The following is a 26,726-nucleotide window of genomic DNA, read 5'->3' on the forward strand; positions in this document are numbered from 1 at the left end:
TAATTCACTGGATTTATTTGCCTTTCTCATTGTCCCTATGATAAGCCTGTCTTCATTACTTTTTATCCCCATATCCTAGCGTAGTGCCTGTCCCATAATAAGCACTCACTATTTGTTCAATGAATTATAACTTTTATCAGCTAAGACTCTTCCTATACTTCTATTTTAGATGAAATTCCTTTAAACCAACGAATTCCTATAGCCAGGGAATGTCCAAAGACCCTAAGATTTCTGTTAACTCCCGTGGTCTTTCAGGATCACGGTCTTCTCTGCTTCCAGCCGTGGTATCACTGATTCACCCTCCATCCATGTGGATGCAGAACTGGTTATGAAAAATGATGTACCCTCCTCAAGTATTTTGTAATCCAAGTAGTATATTCTACGCTAATTTTGAAGTGGTGTGTTATTGGGGAAAGGGAGTCACATCTTGGAGTCCAGAAGATGTCCCACAACGCTCTGCATTTCTCTCTCTGCCCCACCCTATGAAGAAATTACCCGGCCCCACCTCCTAAAGAACAGTTCCAACCACACCAAACAAGATTTCACAGTCCACCCCAAGCACTTTTTATCTTCCAAATAATACTAGTCCCCATCTAAGCATAATTTGGTCTCTATGTCAATAGAATAACATTTTCCTAGTTCCTGACGGAGTGAGTTAAAATAGAAAGTTATAATGTGGCAGTGACTGCCCTCCTGCCTCTCCCATCCTTTGGCTCCACCAGTTCACTTTTCCAAACTAACAATAATACCCTTCCTTTATCGCTACAAAGTCTAATGTGGCTCCAAGTGGGCATGTTTGTGTTCCTAGTGAAGAGACATCATGGAAGAGAAAAAAAATAACAAACGTGTTTCAACGATTATACTATGTCAGGAACTAGTATAAATTCTTTATAGAGATTATCTTCTTTAAATTGGCTTACAGAGCTTAAGTAATGTGTTCAAGGTCACCGACCTAATAAGTGGTGGAGCCTGGACACTCAGATTTGTCCTCTTCTAAAGCCGTTACCCCTAAGCACTGGGGTATAGTGCCACAGTGGATTAACTGTGCTGGACTCTAGTCCCCAGGGGGAGCCCTTGGCAAACGTTACCCTCCATTTCCTGCTTTCCTATAATCAGAGGAGCAGTAAATATAGAAATGTGGAAGAAAAATACGTTGTAAAATACCATAAAAGTTCCCTCTGATAGAGGAACTATAATTCACGACCACTCACAGGGGAGAAGATAAGAGAGCAAATCGGTTTCCATTCGTTGTGGTAGTTTGACGTGGAGCCAGCTAGACTGGGACAGACGCTTAATAAGCTCTCCTCTCAAAAGTGGACCCAGCAACTGGTGCCTTTTGGACTTCAGGTGTTCATGACAATCTCCCTCCCACACACCGGCACACACACCCCGCACTCAAATATCACTTGACCAATTTGTTTTGGTTTAGTTTTCATTAGCTGGGTTTATTGGGATTGGGAACCAGGGAGAAGGGGAGAGTGGTGGGTAATGTTTCTTCTTATTATACTTTAGTCTATGTAGCAAGAATTATTCATTTTCCTAATAGCTACCTATTTCTTTTTGTTACAGAGGTTCACCTGATAGAGATGGAATTGTAAGTATTTAAATGACCATTTTTACTAGTAGGTTTGCACACCAGGATATGCTATGTTTAACTTTCTTAAAGCCCCTCATTTTTTTTTTTTTCCATACGGGAAAAAAATAGCTTAAATGACTTTTCAGCCTTCTCACTGTTAAACTTTTCTGTAGTAATTCCATGGGACATAAATGCAGTCTTGGTCAAGTTAAACTTCTTTATAGCGTTCACCTAAAACCCTGTCCCAGATTAGTCAAGCAAACTAGTTATCAATATGGTGGGTCAAAAGCCAGACAGGGGCTGCTACCATCAACTGTTATTTCATTTCCAATTTAATGATATATAAAGCTCATTATGTGAGAATGTTTTTCTCCAACAGAGGCCACAAAGTCATAATGGAGCTGAGATCCAATAAAATTGAAAAAAGCTTTTCCCTTTTCACAGTTGAGCTGCAGATACATTTTCTATATTAAATTCACAAGTAGGGAATGGTCTTAAAACTACTTATGTCTGAATTTACAGCCTGAAGGAAGAAAATGTGTCCACTGGGTTTAGATTTAACAGTAACTCTGTCTCCTTGCTAGTCGCCAGATTTCTTGATTTTTAAAGAAGTCTGTGGTGCACTGGCTTGGATTTATCCGAGTTGTACTTACGGGAGTCTGCACCAATTTCTAAAATGACTTCCTTCAAACCTAAATCAGATGCCTATTCAGAAGGTTCAAAAGAACAGCTGTTACTGAAAAAAAACAAAAACTGACATTAGGCTCATTGGGCTGGAGTGGGAACTAAAATAAATCTGGTGGTTGAAAATACTTTTTTTGAAAAATCACCCTTTATAATATTATACCTAAATTGGGGTGTTAATTGCAGCTATAGCAGGAGTTTTTCTCCCACACTTGATTCAAGGTTTTAGCTTTCGGGTGCCTTTTGCATTCAGGTAGTTCTCGCCATGAAATGTTAAGAAAGTAGACTGAAATTTATCAGACATTGGGTAACACTATAATCAAGGCTCTATTCAGCAGGGGAAAAAAAAGACCCAGAAGACTCAGCTTCTCCTCACCTCTTGCTTCTGGCTCAGAGCCCTCTCGTTAACTCTGTCTCAGGTACTCTCTGCTTCTGTGTCTTCTCTTTGCTTCTGTCTGGGTCCCCCTCCCTGGGTTGTCTTATTCCCTCCATTCTGACCTCTGCAGGGCTCTGTGAGCTAGTCTTTGCTTTCTCTCCCTGCTGCTTCCAGGCTGGATTGCTGTTTCTTGCTTCTTTCCCTCTGCCACCCTCAGTCTTGTCCTTTTTCCTTTTTCTAAAGCCCCTCCCACCCACCCACTCATTGTCCGTGAGGCCTTATTGCTACCTCCGTGTTCTCTGCTCTCCTAGGGACCACCCGTTTAAATCTCTGGTAGAATATGCATCCACGTGCCTGGTATGGTGCTGGCATGGAGCAGGCAGCTCTCTGTACGTGCTGTGTGGAGCCTAGCCGTGATTCTGCAGATTTGTCCTCTCTGGCTCAGGGCTATATACCCGAGTTGCCTGAGTCCTCTTTTACCACCACCATCCCAAGTCATATAAAGTTATTGATTAGTAGTTATGCCCTCTTTGTTCTTAATGGGAAGTGCCATAAATATCACTGGTCATGATTATTAGGAAACGGGAATTATTTCGTTTCATTTTCTCAGGAACTAACGCAGACCTGAAAAAGGCTACATTCAAAATAAATGCATGTTGTCAGAAACAGGGTGTACAGCTTTGTAGGTTATTGGAAATTATTATCCAGCTGCTAGTTCCCTGAGTTTCCCCCACTAACTGTGCTCACTGAATATGAGAACTCATAGAGGTCCAACTTTCTGTTTGCATCCAGTCCTTAGAGATCTCAACCCAATTTTCTTTCAAATTCACACTGATTTCTTTAAGGCCTTGTGTCTGTAGACCCCGTCCACATTTACATGGCTGATTTAGCTTCCAAATCATTGTCTTTTGAAATTTATGGTTTCACTAAAGTAGTTATACAAAGTATAGGTGGTTTGTAATACTTATAAATGACTTTGTCAACACAGGACCTACATAATAGGCTTAATGTACTGATGCTTATTTAATTTCAGTTTCTCAAAATCCAATGAAGTCCACTTCTGGGGACAATTCTTTTGAAATTAGTCTACAGAGCCTTCGTGGCAGGGCTCCATGTATGAAAGTGGGCTTGCATTGCTCCCCACTTGGCTCCCCATCCTCTGCAGAGCTGTCTGTCTTGGTGTCTGAGACTTTAGGCAGCTGTGTGTGATGATGCCTTCTAACCCAGGGACAAACTCTAATTCATGCAGGATACACTTGAACTTTTCCCTAAGCAGTTCAGATTTCCCTCTCCGCGTAGACTGGGGGCATTGTCTCTGCTCATCCTGAACAGTGGTGCAGGAAAGATCCCAGGTGTGGAGCTGTCAGCTACGTGCACTGTGTGTATCGATCCCCAGCAAGGCTTTGATCCAGAGAACTACACTGTTCATACTGCCATTAGAAATGCAACCATTTTTTTCAGTCTCTCTTAGACACCAGTCCTGGTGTCTGTTCTCCTGTAAATTAAGTGTTGGCTGAATGAGGACTGGATCCACATAATGCCTAATGCCTGGGATGTAGCTTCCTCCTTCTTCCTTCTTCGCCTGACCTGGCTACACTGGCCTGCTGAATAGAGCCTCATTATGGGCCCCAAGTCCACTCTTTATTTCATGAACCCTGCCGAGATTGGTAGGCCCTGCAATTTGGCCTAGAAATGGTTTCTTCTATGGTATGTTTGCTGACTCCATGTGATTCTTTATATGTGTCTTGAAGAACAAACAGATTCTTTAACAACTTTTTCTACATGAAAACAATCAATTCCAGCAGCGCAGCCCACATGAACCACCCTACAATAACAAAGCAGAGTGCGCGCGTGAAGGAGGAAAAAAAGTTTCGGTAAGGAAACAGATTTGAGTTTAAAATTTCCAAGGGGTTGTAGAAACAGTGAGTAAAATCCCAATCTGCAACTTGAAAAAACAAAAACAGTAGCATTTATTTATGCCATTTAAGAAGACTTTTTTCTTAGGTATTTTCAAATTACTTTTTGAACACCTGGGACCAATTTTTAAATCAACCATGTAGACTCTATATATTGATGTCTGAATACACTTTTAAAGAGTGATCAGGCAAAAAAGATGTGTGTTTCCTTTGTCTTAGACAAAGGAAAGGTATTCAGATTTTAAAAAGAATCTGCTGTTTGTAAGAGCTCTTTGGCTGTAATATCAGCTTTGAGCCAAATCATTTGTTAGGATAAGCATTATCTCAGTAACATCAGGAATATGGCAGGACCTTGGCTTGTACTGTACTTGACCAAAGGATGTCACGTCAGGGATGCTGATTTCGGCCCAGACTATGCAACAACTCCAACTGTGTTGTTCAATATGGTAGCCACATGTGGCTATTTAAAATCCAGTTTCTCAGTCACACGGCCACATTTCAAGTATTCCATAGTCACTTGTGGCTACCACATGGGACAGCACACGCAGGACCATTTCCATCTTCACGGTCAGTCATATTAGACAGCGCTATTCTATAGGATTATTTACAAAGTGAGTCAAATCTACCTTAGTGGCAAAAATACATGTAGGCAGTACATCCTGTGTCTTTAACACTTCTCACCTGACGATCACTAAGTGGTTAGTGGCTGACCTTGGAAAACAGGAGTTTTCCCAGTCAAAATTGACTACTTTGATAAATGTATAATTAAACACAATTGCCACGACATTTATTGATTTAGCCCATCATATGGTATAAGAACAGATAATAATCCTGACCAAAGTGAAATACCTATTAAAATAAGATTAACATTTCCATGAGCCTCGGTTATCTTTCAACAACAATCATATATTCAAGTTATAAAAGTTACTTATACAAAATGTAGAATTTTGGAAAACACAGAAAAGATAAAAGTAAATAATGTATAACTCCAACTCCAAGGGAAAAATCATTGTTTATGTGTTGGTGAATAGCCAATATTGCTTGTACTATTAAGCTTAGCTTTTAAATGATAGTTTCCCACTTAACTTCTTCCCTGCTTCTTCAAAGTTTTCCAGCTGAAAATCAGTAGAGGCATTCATTCCTTTCACTATTACCACTATGAGCACCTTGCTTAAGTGGTTAAACCAGAAGAATTTCTTTCTTGGGCTTTGACCAGAAGAATGTCAGCCAGGCTCTGGTTAGCTTCAACTTGATAATTTCCACTGGTGAGACCAAATATATTTGTAAGAATTCACTAGTGTGAATGAGGCCAAATTGCCAATTCCTCTAATAAAGCTCTCTGTGGGTGTGTGTATACATGTATGTGTTTTGAATATCTGCCCAAAAGAATGTATTGTTATGATTTGTTGTTTGTGTTTAGTATTTGTGTTTCTATTTCAAATGTTCCTATTTTAAAATAAAATGTCTTTGTATAGGTTTTGCTTTCTCTTTATTTCCATCTTCCATTGATTTCCATATAAACTGGGAAGTTTTCACTTAGCCTAGATCTAGAAAATTCAGGAAATTTTTTTTATCCGTGATGTTAGATATACGTTGTCGGGAAAGAAACACACACATACACATTTGTTCAGCTGTAATTTATTGTATATATGCTTTCTAAGAAGGATTTGGAGAATTGTACAAAGAAGACTTATGCAAACAGATTGAAAAAGTGAGAATTAAAATAGCAAGCAAACATGACAAAAAAAAAAAGTAGGAATCATGCCCTTTCCCCATGGAAGAGATTTTTTTGTTATTAGCTGGCACATTATTTAACGGATCATGTCCTCAACAGTAGCCCATGCAAGAGTTGCTATGACAGATGTTTTTAAACAACCTTTGTTCAAAGTAGAAAGGATATTAGTGAAGCACTAATTCAATGAAGATAATTACGTGAAAACGTTAGAATGATGTAGTCTGAGTATATAATCTTTGTCAGGAGCAAGAAAAAGAGGAAGAGAGACACAGGACCTCTGTTTCTGGGTGTTGGTCTGTGGAGGCATTAGCTTGCTCTTGCATTTATAAATTCCAGGGCAGTGGTAGCGGCTAGGAAGAGAGAGGCCGTGAACGTATTATCTATTCCTTACATACTATTCACCCTTACTAAGCTGTTGTTAGTTCTATAGACTGCCCAGTCAACATGCAGTATGCATTTTTCAGCAAGATGGTTACTGGGTTATCTCTAATTTGGTTATCTAGTGGTCCTACGTGCATATGTGAGAAAGCTTACGTCTCGTACCCATTTGTCAAATTGAATGTTAGCTGTTCCCATTGTAGTTCAAGTGGCCTTCATTGTGACTGCACAATTAGAGGTCCTATCCTCAAGCCTCATGCGTCACCATTTGATATGTGTTGTTCTGAGACCTACTAGTGCTCAGTGACGTACCATTGCTATATGTGCTACATACAGGAATGCCGTTGGATGAATCCTGTATCACCAGTTTAATTTGTGTGTTTGTCCTTTGCTCCTAGTAATGTCTCTTTGAATGATGCCACATCCTTGCTCAAGTGCTTGTGGCCAAATATCATGGTTGTATTAGAAGCCAAAACAGAACTTGAAGTTAACCTAGACAGAGTAATGCTGATATCCACCCTGTCATCTTGCAGTGCTATGTGCTCATGGAAGCATAGGACACGTGGATAACAGAAATCCATGATTAATCCTCAGGCTTGACTCCAATAATTTGCTAAGAAAAGCCACTTGAAAAGACTATCAATACTATTTTTAATACCTAGAAGCCGAATTCTTTCATTTGGAGCTGATTCCCTTTACAGTCTATCAAGGGGTTGGTTAGGAAAAAATAGAGCCAGTGTTAGAAAACCTAAAACATGAGTTAACTATCAGGCTGAATATGCTTTGGATATGTTGGAACTAATTTTATACAAGAGCAACATGGAAGTCAAAGTGTTCCCATTTAAATTCATATATATACATTTGATTTTATCCCCTGACGGTATAGAAGATTAAATTAACATGTAAGTGCTTCTAATTCTTCAGTAATTGAATAACATTTGAACAGCTAGTTATTAATATCCTTATGCTTACGTATCCTACAGTCTTTTGTGAAATCAGTAAACTCCATCATGCAGGGTCATGGCAGCTCAATTTCCCACTCAGTTACACCAGTGCAGTTGCTTACCAGGCTGCTCTAATTTGTCTTTTCAGTCCTGGATTTTGATAGCTCTTGCTAAATACAGATAAGAGTTAAATGTTCTTTGTTCCTTCTTTTTCATTCAAATATTTCTCTTCTGAATTTATTTTCAAATTTATTACAGAAGAAAAGCAATGGGGCGCCAAATGGATTTTATGCAGAAATTGATTGGGAAAGATACGTGAGTATCAGAAGATTGTTTTTTCTTTATTAAGTATTTCAGAACTTGAGCATGCGTTGAGGCATTCCTCTATGTAAAATAGGACGTAGAAATAAGTGATACACTCCATTTCATGAGGATGTGTCTGCCACGGTTAACATAGCATGGAAGGTTAAGAGCACTAGAGTCTGTTAGGTCTGGGTTCAAGAACTAGCCCCTTCACATATCAGCTGTGCGTGGCTTTGGGATAGTTATTTGCTGAGTAGCAAAAATGAAGTTAGTCATTACACTGTAGCATTGTTGCAAGGATTCAGTGAGCTAATTATTTGCAGAATATTTCAGCAGAGTGCCTAGCCTGTCATATGTGTTCAAAAATGTTTTTATAAAATATTAACTCCAGATGATTCAGTCCTGGTTCTCTTTCTAAGCTGCTTTGAAAATGGAGGCAATTCAATTAACATCTAGGCCTTGGTTTCATAATGTCTTCGTCCCTTTGGGCTGCTACAATAAAAATACCACAAACTGAGTGGCTTGTGAACCACCAACATTTATTTCTAACAGTACTGGCAGCTGGGATGTCTGAGGTCACGATGCCCACAGGTTGGGGGTCTGGTGTGTGTAGCTGAGGGCCACTTTCTTATTCGCAGACACACTTCTAGCTGTAACCTCACTGGGGCTCTTCTAGAAGGGCACTAATCCCAATCGCGAGGGTTCCTTCCTCATGACTTACTCACCTCCCACAGGCCCCACCTCCTGATACCGTCACCTGGAGGTTAGGATTCCAACATATGAATTTTGGAGGAACACAAACATTCAGACCATAGCACCTAACAATTATTATAGCCTCATGGTACGGATTTTTCCCAGATCAAATGACAATCACTTGTTATTTCTAAAAGAGTGAGGGTGAGTCCCCTCATAACTCTCCTGATAATTTCCCCAGAAATGGATTATCATCATCACCACACACTTCACCAACCACAACAGAATGGCCACAATCACTCTTAAATTTCTAATCATATTAAACATGTAGACCATATATACATTAAAAAAATCACGTCTATTGCATAGGCAGTGCCCAAATTCACAATCCCTACAAAATGCCTTTGCACTTATCCTTTAGGTGACTATCTGGCCCAACTTCCCTTTCATAAAAGTTAAGCTTGATGTTACAACTTTTGCATATTTGTTAAACTGAAGAATTTCATTTTTATAATAAATAATATTATCATGTATTGAATATTCTCTCAGTCATAATATTAAATTTTATTGGCTCTTTACTACCTTAAAAGGTCAATACTACATTATCTGCAGAAAAGAGATTAAATTCTTCACGCTTCCCACCGCTACGCCATGTCACTCTGCCGACTTTATTACCTGGTCCTCTCTTATATCTGTTTTTGAGATCTCTTTGATATTTTCAGCAGTTCAGTTCCCTGGAATCTATGAAAGCCTCTGTGTTACTCTAAATACAAATTGCTAATAAATAATGTTATAAGGGCAGCTACTGGATATTAAGAAAGGATGATTTTAGGAAATTAATTCTTTTTTGCCTAGAAAGACTTTTGTGACATTTTCTAGGATTCTTAAATATGAATTCATGTGATAATTTAAGCAAACAAGAAGTATGATCATTAAAATACCAAATGACTCATCAAGTACTACTTACTACCCTCCACCGAGCACATAAAGCTTAAACTCTAGTGCTGTCCCTGGCTAGCATGCACATGCTTAAATGAATCGTAATTTTCCTCAAATTTGTTTAGTCCTAAAAACTAATCAGGTCACATGGGAATTGCTATTGTAATTCTATATTAGACACCACTTTGTCTAAGTACTAATAAGACAGGTTTTATCATCTAATTGGGCAAGGACCGGGTAAGAGCCTGGAAGCCTCAGGGAGGATATGAGCTTTAAGGAAAGCCCTAAAGTATGAGTAGGGGTTAACCGGCTGAACGTTTGAGGGAAGAGAATTCTAGGCAGAGAGAAGGGCATTTATGAGGGCTCTGAAATGGGAAAGAACTCACTCACAGCATTCAAATCATAAAAGTTAACGATGGGAAGACGGCCTTAAGGCTGAGGGTGTTCAGGAAAGAGAATCTCAGGCCTGAGGCTAAAGAGAGGGCTGAGCCCAGTCAAGCGGGAACTTATGGGCTACACAGATGCCTGGGCTGTTATTCTAAGTGCAGGGAGAAGCCAGGGACAGGATTTTAACAGGGAAGTGACCTTAATACACTTGCATTTTTTTTAAAAGTAAGTTTGAGTCCTGAAGAAGGACAAGAAGGAGACAATACATGCTCAATAAATGATGGTTTTCCCAGGGCATTCAGGCCCTCTTCTCCCCCCATGGTCACGGCACTTTTACTGCTTTAGTGACTCAAAAATGTATCACTCCACTCCCACTCTGTCCTATCTGACTTCCAGACCTATAACCTCAACTTCAAAAGGACTACCCTTGAACTCCTCACCTTCTTCCCCTCTGCAGGGTGTAGTCTCAAATACCTGGGGTCAAGGTGCAGGTCTGCCTCTTGCTGGGTGGGTTTCCATGAGAAATAGCACTGGATTTCTCTTAGTTTCCTCCTTGGTGAATGGGATAATTCTTTCCACAAATGATTGTTATGAAGGTTCAGTGAAATAAAGGGTGGGTCACTGTGCTTACCATATAATAGCAACAAAAATATTATAACTAATTCCAATTATGCAAATTGTCTTTTATCTTTCCCATCTTTTCCTAAAAATGTTAGTTGTCTGCTGTTTCCATTAGTTCAGCCAGGAGTACCAGCAGTCACCCAGGATTTGAGGGTACAAATCTTAGCATTTTCCTGATGCTTTCCCTCTCCTTTTTCTCCCAAGATAAATCTGTTACTGAGAACTAACAATTTGTCCTTCCAAAGGTCCTTAATTCATCCCTTCCCACCACCAACAATTTAGTCCATATTCTTAGTACAACTTACCTGAATTATGCAATTATTTTGAATTAGTTTTCCTTTCTCCATTTCCTTTTGCCCCCAATCTATCCTGAAGCATACTTCCAAAACAGCATGTCCAACCCTAATTGGGAAGCTTCGGTAGCTATATCAAGTCTGAACTCCACTCCCAGTATGCTGGCCCCCATGGTCTTAGCTCCCATGCTCTCCCACTGTACAGTTTCCTTTCCAGTCATGTCATCTTCAGTGTGATTTTCTCTTTCCCCACCTGAATGATACTGTCCATTTCTGCCTTGGGGTGTCAATATAGGTTCTGTCCTCCCCATCTATCCCAAAAAGCACGTGCAGATCCCCGGTTCTTTCAAACCTCACTAACTTCCTCTTCCATCAAACTCCTATCACTGATGTCTTGTGTTTTTCAGTTTGGTGAGGTTTTATTTTTGTTTTTTTTCCTACCAAAATACATTTGAATTTTCCGAAGGACAAATAATTTTCATTTTGTATCCCCACCCCATGTTGCTTAGCACAGTGCTTGGCTTACAGAAAATGCATGATAAATTCTCTTTGAATGTTTTTTTTTCATTGACAGTTGTTGACCCCTACTTTGTTTTCCCAATAGAAAGACTCCCCAAGTCTCCTTGAGTAAATATCTAAGTATGTTCTGCTCGGCATTCACTTCCAAAAGTTAAAATCCTCGCCTTCAAAAATGAGAAACATGTTTATATCCTTAAGTAAAAGGCTCTAGAAGGAAAGTGAATAATTCCTTGATTATTGTCAGGATACTAATTGCATCATGGGCCCTTGTATTTTATAGAACTCACCTGAGCTGGATGAAGAAGGCTACAGCATCAGACCCGAGGAACCTGGCTATATCCTTTCTTTATTTTTTTTATTTTAATGTTTATTTTCTCTCATAAAACAGTATGATCCATTCAGGTTTTGAAAAGGTGCTGAAATAACCCAAGCTTCCTAAGTCCTCTTGTCCCTAATATTAGAGATGAATAAACAGCCCAAAGAACACCCTGATCACTAACAAGCAGGCATTCTGCCTTGATCTATCTATTCATAGACAAGAGAGACGAGAAAGAGGAAATGGGCTGAAAAACAATTGCACGAATTGTGGGTACTGGGTTGTCTGCTAAAACCTGATATGACAATGTCACCATCATGACTGGAAAATAGCTGTTTCTTGTGCTCTCCCCACCAATCATCTCTGGGCAGAACAGGTCACGCTCTGAAGCACTTAAACTTCATCACAAAATCGTCCACTGGAATGGTCTTCCTCTCTCCATAGACAAGTAAGCTCATGTGGGCCCATCAGTGTGTGTACTGAGTGTGACACACCACATGGCCAATGCAGCCAAAATGTAGGACGTTACCACTCTTGCTCCCTGATATTCACCATCCTTAATCATGTTCCAAGGAAAGGTGATTGCATGCTCACCCTTTCCTGATTCACTCCTTTATTTGTTTGTTTTGCTTTGGCTTTTTTTGCCATCTTAAGGATACTTTTGCTGCCTCTATGTGTAATCACTCTGGTCTTAAACTCATCATTGCCTCCCAGTAGAAAAAAAGAGTTATGTATCTTTAACTGTGTTCTACCTACCAAAGGAAAGCACTTTTATTCTTCAAGTGAGTCAGAAGAGGAAGAAGAATCACACAAGAAATTTAATATCAAGATTAAGCCATTGCAATCTAAAGACATTCTTAAGAATACTGCAACTGTAGATGAACTGAAGGCATCGATAGGCAACATTGCACTTTCCCCATCACCGGTGGTGAGTGGTTTTTCTATGTCAAGCTTGAGTGGGGTTGGACAGAGAGCTGTGTTCTACCCATCCCCATTAAGTACAGCAGAAACTCCTTAAACGGAAGGCTACATATAGTCACCATTTTATGAACGCTATACACCTTAAGCAGCTCATTCTAGCTTTAGAAAGTTATGTTCACTGTATATTGCAGCTCTTGTGCTTTTCAAAATAGTAAAAGTGCATAGGACCACATTTCATTTTTCACTTACTTTCATGCAAGCATTTTCAAAAGAAAAAAACAATAACAAAAAAATTATCTAGACTTACTTCTGAAGCAATTAAAAACAATATGAAATTTACAGACTTACTAACAATAATTTTTTAAACATATCTTAGTGTCCTATTTTATGATACAACACATAGAAACTCATGTGTTGTATCCTTTTTAAGAAAATTTCTTTAAAAAAAAAACTTTTTTATTGCTATGCTCCAAAAAATATATTAATCTAATATCATAAATCATAGTTTAAAACTCATAATCTTCATTATATTTTATTATGAAATTGTCTTAAATGCTCTTATCTTTTAGGCACCTCAAATACAGGTATGCCTTATTTATATTATTCAAATCGGTATTTTTCCACACACAGTTTGTAATTCCTCCAATTCCCATCTACTAAATTTCTTTAGCTGTTGAATTTTAAGTTCCAACATTTACAGTATTTTCTCTGGGTGTGTGATAAATGCTACAATTGTTTTCTATAAACAGCTGTGAAGAGCAGATGAAGGCTCTCAAACTAGCAGCTAATATGTTCTTGGCATCTTCTTCAGAGAGATGTGATCTCCCTACAGCATTCCCCCTAAATGAAGTAGTTAATAAATGCTGACCTGCTTTTGAGATGCTTCTGGAAATATCTCAACTAACCATTCTAAGGAGTTGTAATCATCTGTCCTTTGATAGACGCCTGCCTGGCATGAATAGAGTCTATAATGATGACTTCTTTAGTGTTTACTGCTTATAATGGCCTTTATCACTACTGTTAGTGACAGCTAAAATGATTGCTAATAGTAATCGACCACCGCAAATGATATTTCAGGTAATTTTAAATCATATATTTACTTGTTATCTTAAGATGTCTTCCTGAAAAGGGAGACATGAAATATATTAGTTTTCTTTTCCTTCTGCAATGGAAGGTACAGGTTTTAAACTCACGTATTGGTCTGTAATAATACTCACATATTGGTCTGCAGTACTAGTGATTTCTAGTAATGGGGGCATTGTAAATGCACTTGCTTTCACTTTGCAGTTGGCATCTTTCAAATAATTTCTCACTTCTGAATCTTTTTTTTTAACCAATTGTAAAAATTCGTTTAAATACCTGGAACCAGTTTGTATCCACTTCTCTGTAGAATGTAATAAGCTTAGTGGGCATTTTAAAACTACTTGGGATAAGTGTAAGGATGTAAGTTCACGGGATTAAATGAACAAATTTATATGAAAGAAAACTCACTAGAACATCCAAGCACATGATAGATATTTGCTGAAAACTGGTTGGGTCTAGGTAAAAAGAAATGCTCTTTATCAAAAAGAATATGTATGCTCGGGTCTTCTGGTAGTTATTCCTCCAGCCAGATATGCTGCTGGGAATGCAGCAAGAAAAGTGATTGTTTACTCTGAGCTCTTCCCAACTCCTATTCTTAAGGTGTTATATTGACATGATATGGTTAAGACTCTCATAAAAAGATATTAGGGAAAGCAATGTGAAAACAAGATGGAGACACTCAGAAAAAGTAATCACAGAGTTAGGCTGTTTCTGCACTGCCTCTTAGCAACACCACAAAGCAAAAAGATCCTGCGGACCGGTCCCCCTGCCACCACCATCCCCACTCCCCCAGCTTGTTCCCTCTAATGTGAAAAGCTGACTCTGCCATTACTATGATTTACAAATGTTTCTGATTTTTTATATTTAGTATAGGAAAGTGAGCTCTTAATGCTACTTTAGGGAAAGGTAAGCACTTCTGGATATAGATAAGTATAAAGACAAATTGTAACTGAAAGCATATTCTTGGCTTTAGCGTCCTTATTCTCTTCAAGATAGCCTATATGTACCTATATTTCACAAATTATGTATCCATTACATTATGTCCGAGACGTGTAGAAATAACCTTCTGAAATCCAGTTCGTACCATGATAAAAATAACAAATGATTTGTACAACTTTAGATGTTCCCAGCCAAACAGTCAGACATTTATATATTTATAATTAATTCAGGTATAAAAATAGAAATAAAGCCTACGCCAGTTAATGATAGATTAGAATATTTCATTTAGGCTATGGTTCTTATGCTACAAAAGCATCAATCATTATACTAAGAGAAATAGAGGAGATTCCATATGGTAAGTTATTCATAACAATAGCTTATGTTGGATTTATAATTTCTATTTCTTTTGAAGAATGTTAAGGTAAACTCACAGGTAAAGGAGGTTAATTTCTATTCTTATCATGCTGGTAGGAATGACCATCACCCAGGTTTTACTTGTTGATTTGGCATTTGTACGAGTGAGAATATTGGTAGAGCTGTTTTAACTGAGACCAAAACGGTAATAGCTTACGCAAAATAGGTGTTTTACTTTCTCCCATATAAAAGTCAAAATTGTAGACAAATCCAGATAAGTAATAGAGTCCTACTCTAGGCGTTGTGCAAGAATCCAGGGACTTTCTGTATTACTGCTCCACCTTTCCTAGGATGCTGCTGCCTTACCACCATCAATCAACTCCATGTCCGAGCCGTGACATGGAGGGACTAGAAAATAAAAGGCGATAGGTTTCCTTTAAGGGTTTAACTCAGAGATTGCACACAACACTACCACTTAGATCCCATCAGCCATAATTTAGTCACATGGTCACATTAGCTGGAAGGAAGTCTGGGAAATGTAGTCTTTGTCTGGATAGACATGTAACCAGCTAAAATTCTGGGTTCTGTTCTAAAAGTCAAAGGAAAGAATGGATATTGGTGGATATTGATAGTTTCTGCCTTGATGTCTTAAATAATCTCAAATTACTTTGAGGAGCTCATTAGGAAATGGAATTATTTTCCCATTTACTTTCAAATTGTTCCCAGAACCTATTGCATCTAGGAAGTTTTCTTTAAATTTTTTTCTCATTATTAATATCTAAATAACAGTGATTCTGTGCTGTATGCTAGCCAGCAGCAGGATGAACAGAAACAAATTTAATTAAACTGCCAAATTTTTTGGTTAATAAATTGCCCTTCCAACAGTAATAGTGCTCCCTCTGTCTTACAAAGTTTACTGCTTTTTGAGGCAGGCTGTTTCATTTTTGAAAGAAAATTATTAAACCCACATTAAACTCAAATGCTGCCTCTGTGTAAATTTTGTCCTTGGTTGTAGTTGTGCTCCTTAGAGGATAAGCAAAGGACAAAGCCCTCCTTTCCCCAGTGGGTTTTCCATGAAGTAGACTGATTTCAACTCCAACTTTAAGATCAGTGTGCAAAATGTTTTTTAAGGAGTGACCTTGTACTCGACATCTAGGGGTAGGGTGAGCAGAAGGAGAAGTTAAGTTGTTTTGCATGTCTGACAACAGCATGAGCTGACCACATGGGGCCCTCTAAAGATGGAATGACCCTTCAGAGCTAGTCCTGAGATGAATAACCTTTATACCGCTGTATCAACCCATACTTCAACATGGACGGGCCAAAAGGAGGTGTGACCTCGGGTGAGGTGGCTCGCTGCTGCTGAGGCAGATACTGAAATACTGACAGCTGAAGGCTGTCTTTCAGTAGCAGTCTCAGCAACTGGAGTGAGAAGCCCTTCTGAAGAGAAATCTACATGGTACATTTTGGTGTCCCCCACAAATCCCTTGGGCCTGACATAGGGTCTTTTATAAGTGCACAGTGGAAAGTTCACGAACTTAATTGTCCGACCTTTTCATATATCATCACCATTCAATAAATGCTTGTGTGTGTGAGTGAATGAGTGAGTTAAGTGAGTGAGTGAACAAATATGTGAATGGGACCTGGCCAAGGATAGAGCACTGTGGCATGTCACCACCACCTAGTTTTATATCCATCTATCGATAACCTACCTCAGCTTCTCTTGTTTGCCCTATGAAGATTCACTCATCTCTGCCCTCATCCTGGCCATATATTTCCATTTTGTTCAAACACACCAGTGATGAAAATGTGATTAAACACAATGCTGAATTTGAGAGACATGGAATGGCTATAGCTTTACCTGGATCTATCAGATCAGAAGCCCCATGAGATTGATGGATTTAGTTTGACTATATCTTTGCTGTGGCACCTAGGGTTACTACCCTCTTTTCCCAGTGCTTTGAGGCCATATGCTTAAATAATTTGATCTAGAATTTTGGGTTAATAGGAAGCAGCTGTGTAGTAACAGAAAGAGCATAACACAAAAATTCAGACAGACCTGGGCACCCAGCCCAGATTTACCATGTTCTATCTGTGTATCCTTGCATAAGCCCTATTACTGTTCTGAGTATCTGTTTCTTCTTCCCTAACGTGAGGACATAATGATTCTTATGGACTTTTTGTGCAGTTACTTTTGGTCTCCGGCAGGGTCAAATCTTTGACTTTTGTCTCTTGTGATTAGCTTAGCACAGTGCACGGTACATATTAGGCATTCAGATTGTTATTCAATAACTGACTGAATAAATAAAGCATGCAGAAGATTCTACTAACAGTACTTGATGCATAATTGGTGCTTTGAAGCTGTTCATTTTTTCGTTGCTAGTTACATTAGTGTTTTTCAGAGAAACTGAACAAAACAGAGGGTGCCAAAAAATGTATACATATTTTAAGAAAGGAAAAAAACTATTAAAATTATAATACTCAATATATGCCAATAACAGAAGATGAATACAAGTCACATTTGACTTCTGCAATTGTAAGAGGTGCTCAAAGTGGTTACCATCAGCGTCCAGACACTTCTGATTACAGCGAGCTACTGCTTAAGCAACACTGCCCAAAGTGTCCACTTGTATACATAGTTTTGGCACCCCCGGTACATCAAGAGCTGTGTTATGAAAAATTGGCTCACAGGATTATGGAGGCTGAGAAGCCCCCCACTCTGTCATCTGCAAACAGGAGACCCATAAAAGCTGGTGGTGTAATTCAGTTTGAGTCCAAAAGCCTGAGAAACAGGGTGGCTGAGGGTGTAAATCCCAGTCTGAGGACAGGAGATGAGATGGCCCATCTCAAATAGTCAGGCAGGAAAAGGGGGTAAATTCCTCCTTCCTCTGCCTTTTGTTCTATTAAGACCCTCAATAGATTTGGATAATGCTCACCCAAATATGGGAGGCAATTTACTTTAAAGAGTCCACCAAATCAAATGCTGATCTCATCAGAAAACACCCTCACAGACACAAGCAGAAATATTTAATTTGAGTACCACGTGGCCAGTCAAGTCAACAGGAAAAATGAACTATCACAATAACATATATATGTATATATATATTAATATATATAAAATGTATATTTAAAAAAAACTTTTTTGTCCATATTGAGTTATAGCTTTGCTTCCCCATTTCCAACCTCCTGCCCTGAAAACATTCTGTGTTTTTGTGTCCTGAATTATAATACATCTTCATCTCAAGGTTTGAATGCGGTTAAAGGAGTTTGGGCTCTCTTGCTATCTTAGACTTTAATTCTGAACCAAATCTGATCCACCTTTTAGGTGAACTATTTTTAAGTCAGTTTTTTATTTTATACTGGACATTTGTAATGATATTTCTTTAAGCAAATAGAAACTTTGTGTTTATCCACTGTAAGAACTGGTGTATAGTGGGAAAGATGTTGGAATCAAGTTTCTTAAATGTATTTGAGTCTCCGAATCTTCATATCTAAAACGGGAATAACAAGCACTTACCTGCCTTACAAGGTGGTTGTTGGGATGTCCATCTCTTTCTGTGAGTACAGTGTAAAGATCATTTCACCTAAAGAAGAAAATAAAACCGGAGACATGAGCTGAGTGCTTCTGCCACTTGCTTCTCTTTGTAGCACATTCCCTCCATAAAGAGTAGAAGAAAACCTCCCTTACAACTTCCAACAATGCCTTTATTCTTGAAAAGTAAATTTATTTTCTGAAATGGGCTAAATAAAATAATGGTATAAGACTGAACTATAAGGAAATATGCCCTTACAAAAACAACAAAATGAGAATTTGACATACAATTGAATATAATTCCATTTAAGATAATTTGAGGGAGGGGCGGCTGGATGGCTCAGTTGGTTAGAGCACGAGCTCTCAACAGCAAGGTTGCTGGTTCAATTCCCCCATGGGATGGTGGGCTGTGTCCCCTGCAACTAAATATTGAAAATGGCAACTGGACTTGGAGCAGAGCTGCGCCCTCCACAACTATATTAAAGGACAACTACTTGGAGCTGATGGGCCCTGGAGAAACACACTGTTCCCCAATATTCCCCAATAAAATAAAATAAAAAAAGATAATTTGAGGGAGATGGAGATGGAAATAGACACTTATTCCAATGATGTCACGATTACCCAAACAACTGGGTTCTACCTCTTAACTGGGTTGCCTAGGGCAAGTTACAAAACCTATGTCATGGTTTCTTCATCTATAAATCAAGATAATCCCCATAGCTACTTCATAGGGCTATTGTAAAGATTGAGTTTATATTATATATATATATATATATATATATATATATATATATATATATATATATATATATAATACTTATTATCAATACTGCATTTGGAGATTATTTTATTGTTATTGTTAGAATTATCTGCAAAGCCTAAGGTAGATTTTAAAGAATATCATTAATAGTGATAAATGAGAAAATCCAGATAGCCAGAACTCATTTAGAGCCAAGACCAGTAATTATCCTGAGCATGAAACTGGGAAAATTAATAAAATAACATTTTTTGTGTGATGCCTATGAACTGGTTTTGGAGATAATTCCAGAAGTATTCCTAAATTTTTCTGAGTAACATTAAAATTCCCTGAACAAATATGGAGACTGTATTGAAGGTTAAAAGTCACAGTGGGATACTGCATTGTGTGTCCCCCACTAAATATATTGCATTGAGAACTGACATCGTTTCTCACTGCTGCTCCCCCCACCCCCCACCAAATCAATTTACCAGATATTTGTTAAGCACCTTCCGTGTAGCAGGTACTGACAGCTAATATCAGAAATTGGATAGATTTTGTCCAACCTTCTTGCTAACACTGTCTACAAATTTATCAGAAAACAACATATAACAAACAACATTGCTAGCAGCACGCAGAAGCTGAAATTCCCCTTGTGGTCCAAACTTCTGCCTGTCTTCAGTTTCCTGATTAAAAATATGGTGGTCTGTGCTCAGCTTCCCCTCTGGCCTCTATTTCAGTCTCCTGGTTTCCTCACCTCCCACGCCTGCCCAGGGTGTCCGACATAGACATCTCCATTTCTCCAGACCCACAGGGAGCCCAGTCTCTGACACATCTTTAGCCATGTGTTTTGCTCACTAGGCACCTTGAAACTTGTGCTCCCTTAGCTTTCATGGAAATGAGAAAACAAATGCTATGATTTAATTCTTGATGCAATATCCTTTTCTCATGTACTGCCATTGATTCAATTACTTTTGTTTTTTGGTGAGCCAAGACTCACTGCTGACTTACCCTGAGAAGTTGTCCTTGACAACAAGTGTTTAGTTCTGTACTCAATAAATTTTTTTTTGTTCTGGAGCAAGTCAGAACTAAGTTTGCATTCTGGCTCTGCATTCATTATCCATGTGACTGTGGGTAAGTTACTTAAGCCTCAGTCAAGGCTTAATCAAGTGTAAAATGAGGCTAATAATACTACCTAATTCACAGGATCCTTGTAAGAATTAAGGAAGCGAAGCATGTGAAGTGCTTAGTACTTTGTAAGTTTATGTAAGTAGGGCCCAAAGGAGGTGCTTAGTAAATGATAGCTGTTGTTAATCAGAACAATGGAGTATCTCATGGTGAATACACCCAAGCATCCTTGAAGATCATGGACCACTTCAAGAATTTATGATGATGTTGGTGGTGGCAGCTGTGAAAATTTGTGTGCTGTGTGTCAGATACTTCATGTGTATTAAGTCATTTATCTTCACAACCCTATGAGATAGGTATTATTAATTTCCCCATTTTACAGATGGGAAAGTTGAGGCATAGAATGATTAATTAGCTCACCTAAGGTGCCACAGCTACCATCTTTCCCCATAAATAAGATCTATCCGGACAATCAGCTCTAATGCATCTTTTGGAGCAAAAATTAATATAAGAACCGGTCTTAGGGTCTTATAATATAATATATAATATAGTATAATATAGTATAGTATAATATAATATAATATAATATAATATAATATAATATAATATAATATAATATAATATAATATAATATAATATAATATAATATAAATACTGGGAATACTATAATATAATACCCGGTCTTATGTTAATTTTTGCTCCAAAAGACGCTTTATAGCTGATTGTCCAGCTAGGTCTTATTTTCGGGCAAACAGGGTAGTAAGTGAAGTTCCTGAGATTTAAACTCAGAAGGTCTAATTGCTAACTTGGAACGCTTAACCACTATATTACACTACTTTTAATGAAAGCTATTGGCTCTCTCTTCAGAGGAAAAAAACAAAAAGCTTATTAGCTCATTCAAAACATTTTACATATAATTTCTGAATACTCACAATTTCTGAAGGCTATCACTGTGATGATACCTACAGGGCCCAAGATCCCAGATGGGAAGCCCACCTCCCAAGCTTTCTTCCCACTCAATCTATAGATACTCCTTTCTATGGCATTTCACGTGTCATTTCATGTGACACGTGATAGCAAGGCTGAGCTGAGGTCAGTCAGGCTTAATTGCTGCTGTGTCATATGTGATTTCTAGTTTATTAAAATTCTCTCATTTTATATTAAGACTTCATGAACCTTTGCTTTAAATGTTGAGGAATGACACCTCATTTTTACATGACTCATCTATTTCAGTTTCCCTAATCAGTCAATCAGCAAGTATTTTTTGTATCAACCGTGCATTATAATACTGGCTTACATGTTATAAATAACCTCATGACCAGAAAGATGACATGAGCAGCAGCACTATCAAGCATGGACTGAGGTGATGATCACCCCACTTTAGAGAAGAAACCAACTCAGAAAGATCCAGAGGCTGCTGCTGCAGGTTCAAAGGGCCAGGACTCCAGTATCTGCCTCCTTTCTGCCAAGCCAAACATAGTCTGTTTTCTCATCTCCAAATGTAAGGGTCCATGATTCAGTTATCTTTAAAATTCCTCTCAGCTTTAATACTCAGCTGTGCATTCTAGTCTAAGGCTTTGTGGGAAGTCCTCTGATTTAGAGGCAGGTTGGGGATAGAGCAAAGGGGCTAAGAAAGAGAATGTTTCCTTGAAGCACACTGGTCAAGTAGGAAGAACACAGGCTTGTGAGTCTGTATCTTATTAATGTGGATCCTCAGATCCCAAGTCTGTAAAATGGGAACAAGAATATCTACCTTCTCGGGACTGATGTAAAGATAACACGACATAATGTTGTAAAATGCCCAGTTTGGTGCCTGTCACTCAGGAGAGGTTCTAGAAGTATCAGTTCTCAAGGAAAGGGGTTCTGTTGCCTGTTTCCTTGAGTTAAGAGACCTGTGGGAGGAAGAGGGAAAAAAAAAAATTGCCAGGGAAGACTTGCTCAAAGTCAAGGAGAAGACAGATGATAGAAATGATGTGAGAGTAGGTGTCGCCCTACCCTGGCTTGTATGCTAATGTCTCCTCTCTTCCCCCGTAAAATTCAGTAATACAAAGAACGAAAGAATTTGACATGGTGTTATGAAGGACCAATTAGTTTCCTCTTGTTCCTGGAGATTTGCAATCCATAACAGAGTTATTTCATCCAAAAATGTGAGGAGGGGGAGATAGCTTCGAACCAGAGACAATCTGGTGCTCCTTTCTATTCCAGGTGGCCCACCCAGCCTCCCACCCCCCAAATTAGCCTGCCAGAGAGTAAAATCCATGAATTTGTTGCTGCTTGGTAACACCACCCCCTTTCCTTTCTACTCTTGGCAGAAGGTTCAGCACCCCATTGAGTTTTGTAAAAGCCGAGTCATCAGAGGGGGAGGAGAGCTCCAGTCTCCTACACACTGGCTTTTGCTCCTGGTAGGAAGGCTGCGTGGTACAAAGGGAAGCTAAAGACGGTGTGCATTCTGATGCTAAGTGCTCAGCCAAGACCTCAAGTGCAGTGAGTTGGAGGGAAGAGGCTCCGCTTGGGTTCTGCTCATCCACAAGAGCTTCACAGGGCACACCGAATTTGGGTTGGGTCTAGACCCAGGATATCAGTCGTGAGGCATATACGCCGCCATTGCCCCTTTCAAAGCCTCAGCAGACATTGCGACTTCATTCCAGGTTCTGGATGTAGTTTGAGAAGCCCCCTCGAGACAGAGCTGCAGGCAGCCTGACCAAAATCATCCGGACTTGGCACATGAGATGTAACTCTTTTTTCCCGGGCCTTACAGAGAAACAGATGGGGAAATGGATGGGACCTAATGTTTTCAAAATATATTGTTCTCTTTCCTCTATTATAACAAGCCATGGGCTATCGGCAGAAGAATTAGTTTCATATCTGATATGTTTGTTCTTTCCTTCATTACTAATTATTTTGTCCTAGGGAATTCTCTGTTGCTTCTGTTTTCTGACCTTTAAAATAAAAATATCATTTTTTCCAAACTCTTTATGCCCACCCTACTCTGGTAAGAAGAAATTCTGAGTTGTTGTATGTTTTGATCTCCTTAAATTTGGCAGAATATGAATTCGATCTGGATTGCCTTTGTCTTACTTCCCCAATTAATGTTGGTTGTACCCTCTGCGTATAGGGTATTTTGCTTCCTTTGTGACGTGTAAGAGTTAGAATTTCCTTGCATAACTCCAAATTGTTTAATTATGTTCTGCTGTCCCAGACACCCTGCTCTGACACATGATCAACCAGGGTTAGAGACTTCAAACCCTCAATCTCTGTTACCAACTTCAAATCTAATTGGCTGAGACAACACACCCACCATACTGAAACAAAATGTTAGGATGTCCTCAACCAGCGGAAGCAAATATAAGAATTGCATGCTTTTAATTACAATGCTAATTACAATCGAGGCTAATTTTTATATATCTTTAGCATCTCCTGTCTTGATTGTGTTAGTCCTACTGGTGTAGAGTTTAGAATTTAAAACTAGTTTTATTAGCTAATGTCCATAATGAGGGTATAATGAGTTCTATAAAGAAGCAGTCGATTTTGAAAATAAGTTTGTAATACGAGTAGAAGCATCATTTGTGAACAATTCAGGAAGGGTGTGTTTATGACAACTAATCCTGTGTGCAGAAGTTGCAGTTCTTACTCCTTCCTTAATGAGGCCTTTCCTCGAGAGCCTACAACACCGAATGACACACAGTAGGTACTTAGAAAATATTTGTTGGTTGGTTAGACTGATGGATGCTCTTCACTGTGGGAAATTTTATGGAACTTGGTGATTCACTGCAATATAATGTAACTTATATCCCTCACATTATTTTATAGAGAGAACAAATTGATGGTTCTCAATTTCTTTGGTCTTTTCCCCTTCAAGTCAACTGAGTTTTTCTCCATTTTTAGATGGATGAACAATATGAATAATAACTCCATTTCTTCTCTTAGAGTTTGCACAGTTTTTTGAAGTTTATTAATGTGTTTTCTTTCTGTGAGTGCTAGCTTTCTGTCACAATTCTCTTCCAAGTGAGATGTCTGTTTTCTCATTTAAAGTCTCAGGTTTCAGTCAGTGGTCCTTAACCCTGAGGATAACTTGATTATCTTTCTTATCCTATTATATTTATTTTTATACTAAGGAGTTTCTATAAATGCATTAATAATAGTATAAAAGTAAGTATAACAGCATAAGAAAAAAAAGTGTCCCTTTGTCCTTTGAAGGAGAATTTTTTTTAGTGCCAGAAATAATCTCCAGCAATGAATGTATTTTTTAATTGTTTTAGAAAAAACAGTCTTAGAATGTGAATCACTCACATGAATTATGTCAGAAAATGTTTCCTCAGCGACTGGGGGAAATGTAATTTTTAAACAGAATAAAGGCGAGATTTTTTTCTGTCTAAAGAATAGCCACTCACTGCCCGTGGACCTAAGGAACTACCATTTGGAATCAGCTACCAGCACAGCCGTGGTACAGAGCCATGCATGCCATCTGAGCCCCTTATCCTGAAGTGACCAACAGAGGGAAGGCAAGGTGGACTGGCCTCACTCCATTTTGCCAAATTGAAACTCCCTTTCCACCTCCTAACCTATTTTAATCCCATCTCTATTTTATTTTTTAAACGTGGTGCTTGAGGAATCAAAATCAGCTCCAAAGAGAAACGAAAAACGACAGTGTATGTCACATCCAGGCATTGTCTGATGTTGTTTCATCCATGCCTCTTCTCAGCAACCGAGCTTACTGACCAGCCACAGCTGAGAACTCCTGATAGGTAACAGCCATAAGCTGCACTGGAACAGAGAGGAGCCAAACCTTTACAGTGGCCTTCAAGCGCCGCAGGATGGAAACACCCTCAACCTCCAGGCTCACACCTGCCACTCCCACTCCTCCAGGACTCCCTGGCCATGCCCTGTCCCCCCAGCCTGCTGCACTGTGACTTCCTTCTCAACTGCAAGAGTTTGCTCAAGTCACTTTCTCACCATGGCCTACCTTGACCACCTTATTTAAAATTGCAAAACTCTCTATCTTGGCATTCCCAAACCCTCTTTATTTGCTCTACTTTTGAAAACTGCATTTGTCTCAAATACTTTGCATATTTATGATATTTCTTATCTGTCTCCTTCCTCTACTCCCCAAAATAAGCTCTATTGTTTCTATTGTTTTGTTCACTCATATGCCTAGAATAGTTAGCTGGTCTTTATTAGTGCTCAGTAAATATCTGTTAATGGTTTAATAAATTAATAAATAATCCTTTTGCTCCTCATTGTGACTAGTCATAAATAACAGATAGGAAATGTTTATATTTAAAACAACATTTCATTAATTAAAATATAGTCATCCTATTTTTAAAGCTAACCAATTATAGACTCTTAAAAGACTTATAGATTAGACCTGGCTTTTTATTTCTTGATCCCACTCTAGAAAGCTGGATGCCAAAAATTCCCATGGCAGCTCAGTTCCTTGTTAAGATTCAGGAATGTATTTAGAGCACAAAACTTCCATGTAAGGATCATTGCAACTCTGGTGTATATTTTCTCCATTCACCTGTTAGCTTTGGCTCTAATTCAGTTTTAAATGTTGCTGATTTCTAGCCTCTCATACAGAAATGTAGACTTCAACAAGACCTAACGAATGACTCCTGTCATTAGCAAGTGACTAGAGGTCATCACAGCCAGAGAGAGAGTCTCCATCTGCAGAGGCAGGGGCTACGTATTCCTTGGAATCTTGATTATAAGGATGAGCTGCCTTTCAACAAGGCTTGCAAATTAGAGGCTTATACTTTCTCAGGCCATGGGATGAGAAAATCCCTTCACTTAGAGATGATTCACTGGTTATATTTTAGGTACGTGTTTTGTCCAGCCCAAAAATTCACTTACTCTAAGTACAAGTGCACCTGGGGGTTACATGTTTTTCCGGTGCTCTTATTATCTTTTCCATAATTAAAAGTCAACTCTGATACTATTAGCTCTAAAAAAAAAAAAAAGAGAGTTATCTTATCATGATCTTTTATTTGTTTTATTTGAAGAAAAAAAAAAGGCTGAGACATTTACCTTAAAATCAGAGTTTAATTCCAAGATCTGAAAGCATGCCTAGAAACACAAGTTCACTCTCTAAAAAGCTCATTCTTTGAGACCTGCTAGGATGGACGGCCTTGATCTTATATTTAACTCTTTCCACTGGAAAGATCCAAGATTATTTTCCAGGCCCTGTGATCTGGGAGCTTTTTAGCTCTGTTGTTTCTAGACCTCCACAATGATAAGGGCCTGAAAGCAAATTCAATCTGTTTAGGGTACTTGGGCTGTGCCACAAGCCCAACCTTGCCCAGGCTCTCTGGAGTTAGACAACCTGGATTCTAGTCCCAACTCTTCTCTTTTGTAACCAT

The 26,726-nt window shown here is 38.7% G+C and overlaps 1 protein-coding gene across 28 annotated transcripts in view; it reads left to right on the top strand.

Moving 5' to 3' along the window:
* SGIP1 (SH3GL interacting endocytic adaptor 1) overlaps positions 1 to 26,726 on the top strand; it is a 194,844-nt gene that overhangs the window by 83,131 nt on the left and 84,987 nt on the right. For 7 of the 28 annotated variants that reach the window (XM_019731952.3, XM_074334889.2, XM_074334896.2 and 4 more), the window contains exons 3-8: positions 1,570 to 1,594; positions 2,596 to 2,679; positions 4,439 to 4,510; positions 7,868 to 7,924; positions 11,645 to 11,699; positions 12,433 to 12,608. In XM_019731952.3, the coding sequence (XP_019587511.2) occupies positions 1,570 to 1,594; positions 2,596 to 2,679; positions 4,439 to 4,510; positions 7,868 to 7,924; positions 11,645 to 11,699; positions 12,433 to 12,608 (469 nt within the window). The remainder of the gene's footprint in view (positions 1 to 1,569; positions 1,595 to 2,595; positions 2,680 to 4,438; positions 4,511 to 7,867; positions 7,925 to 11,644; positions 11,700 to 12,432; positions 12,609 to 26,726) is intronic. The other 21 variants (XM_074334892.2, XM_019732035.3, XM_074334900.2 and 18 more) reach the window with 5 other exon arrangements.

The sequence above is a fragment of the Rhinolophus sinicus genome, chromosome 14 (genome assembly GCF_057876585.1).
Source record: "Rhinolophus sinicus isolate RSI-liver-muscle chromosome 14, RSI-T2T, whole genome shotgun sequence".
Classification (NCBI taxonomy): Eukaryota; Metazoa; Chordata; class Mammalia; order Chiroptera; family Rhinolophidae; genus Rhinolophus; species Rhinolophus sinicus.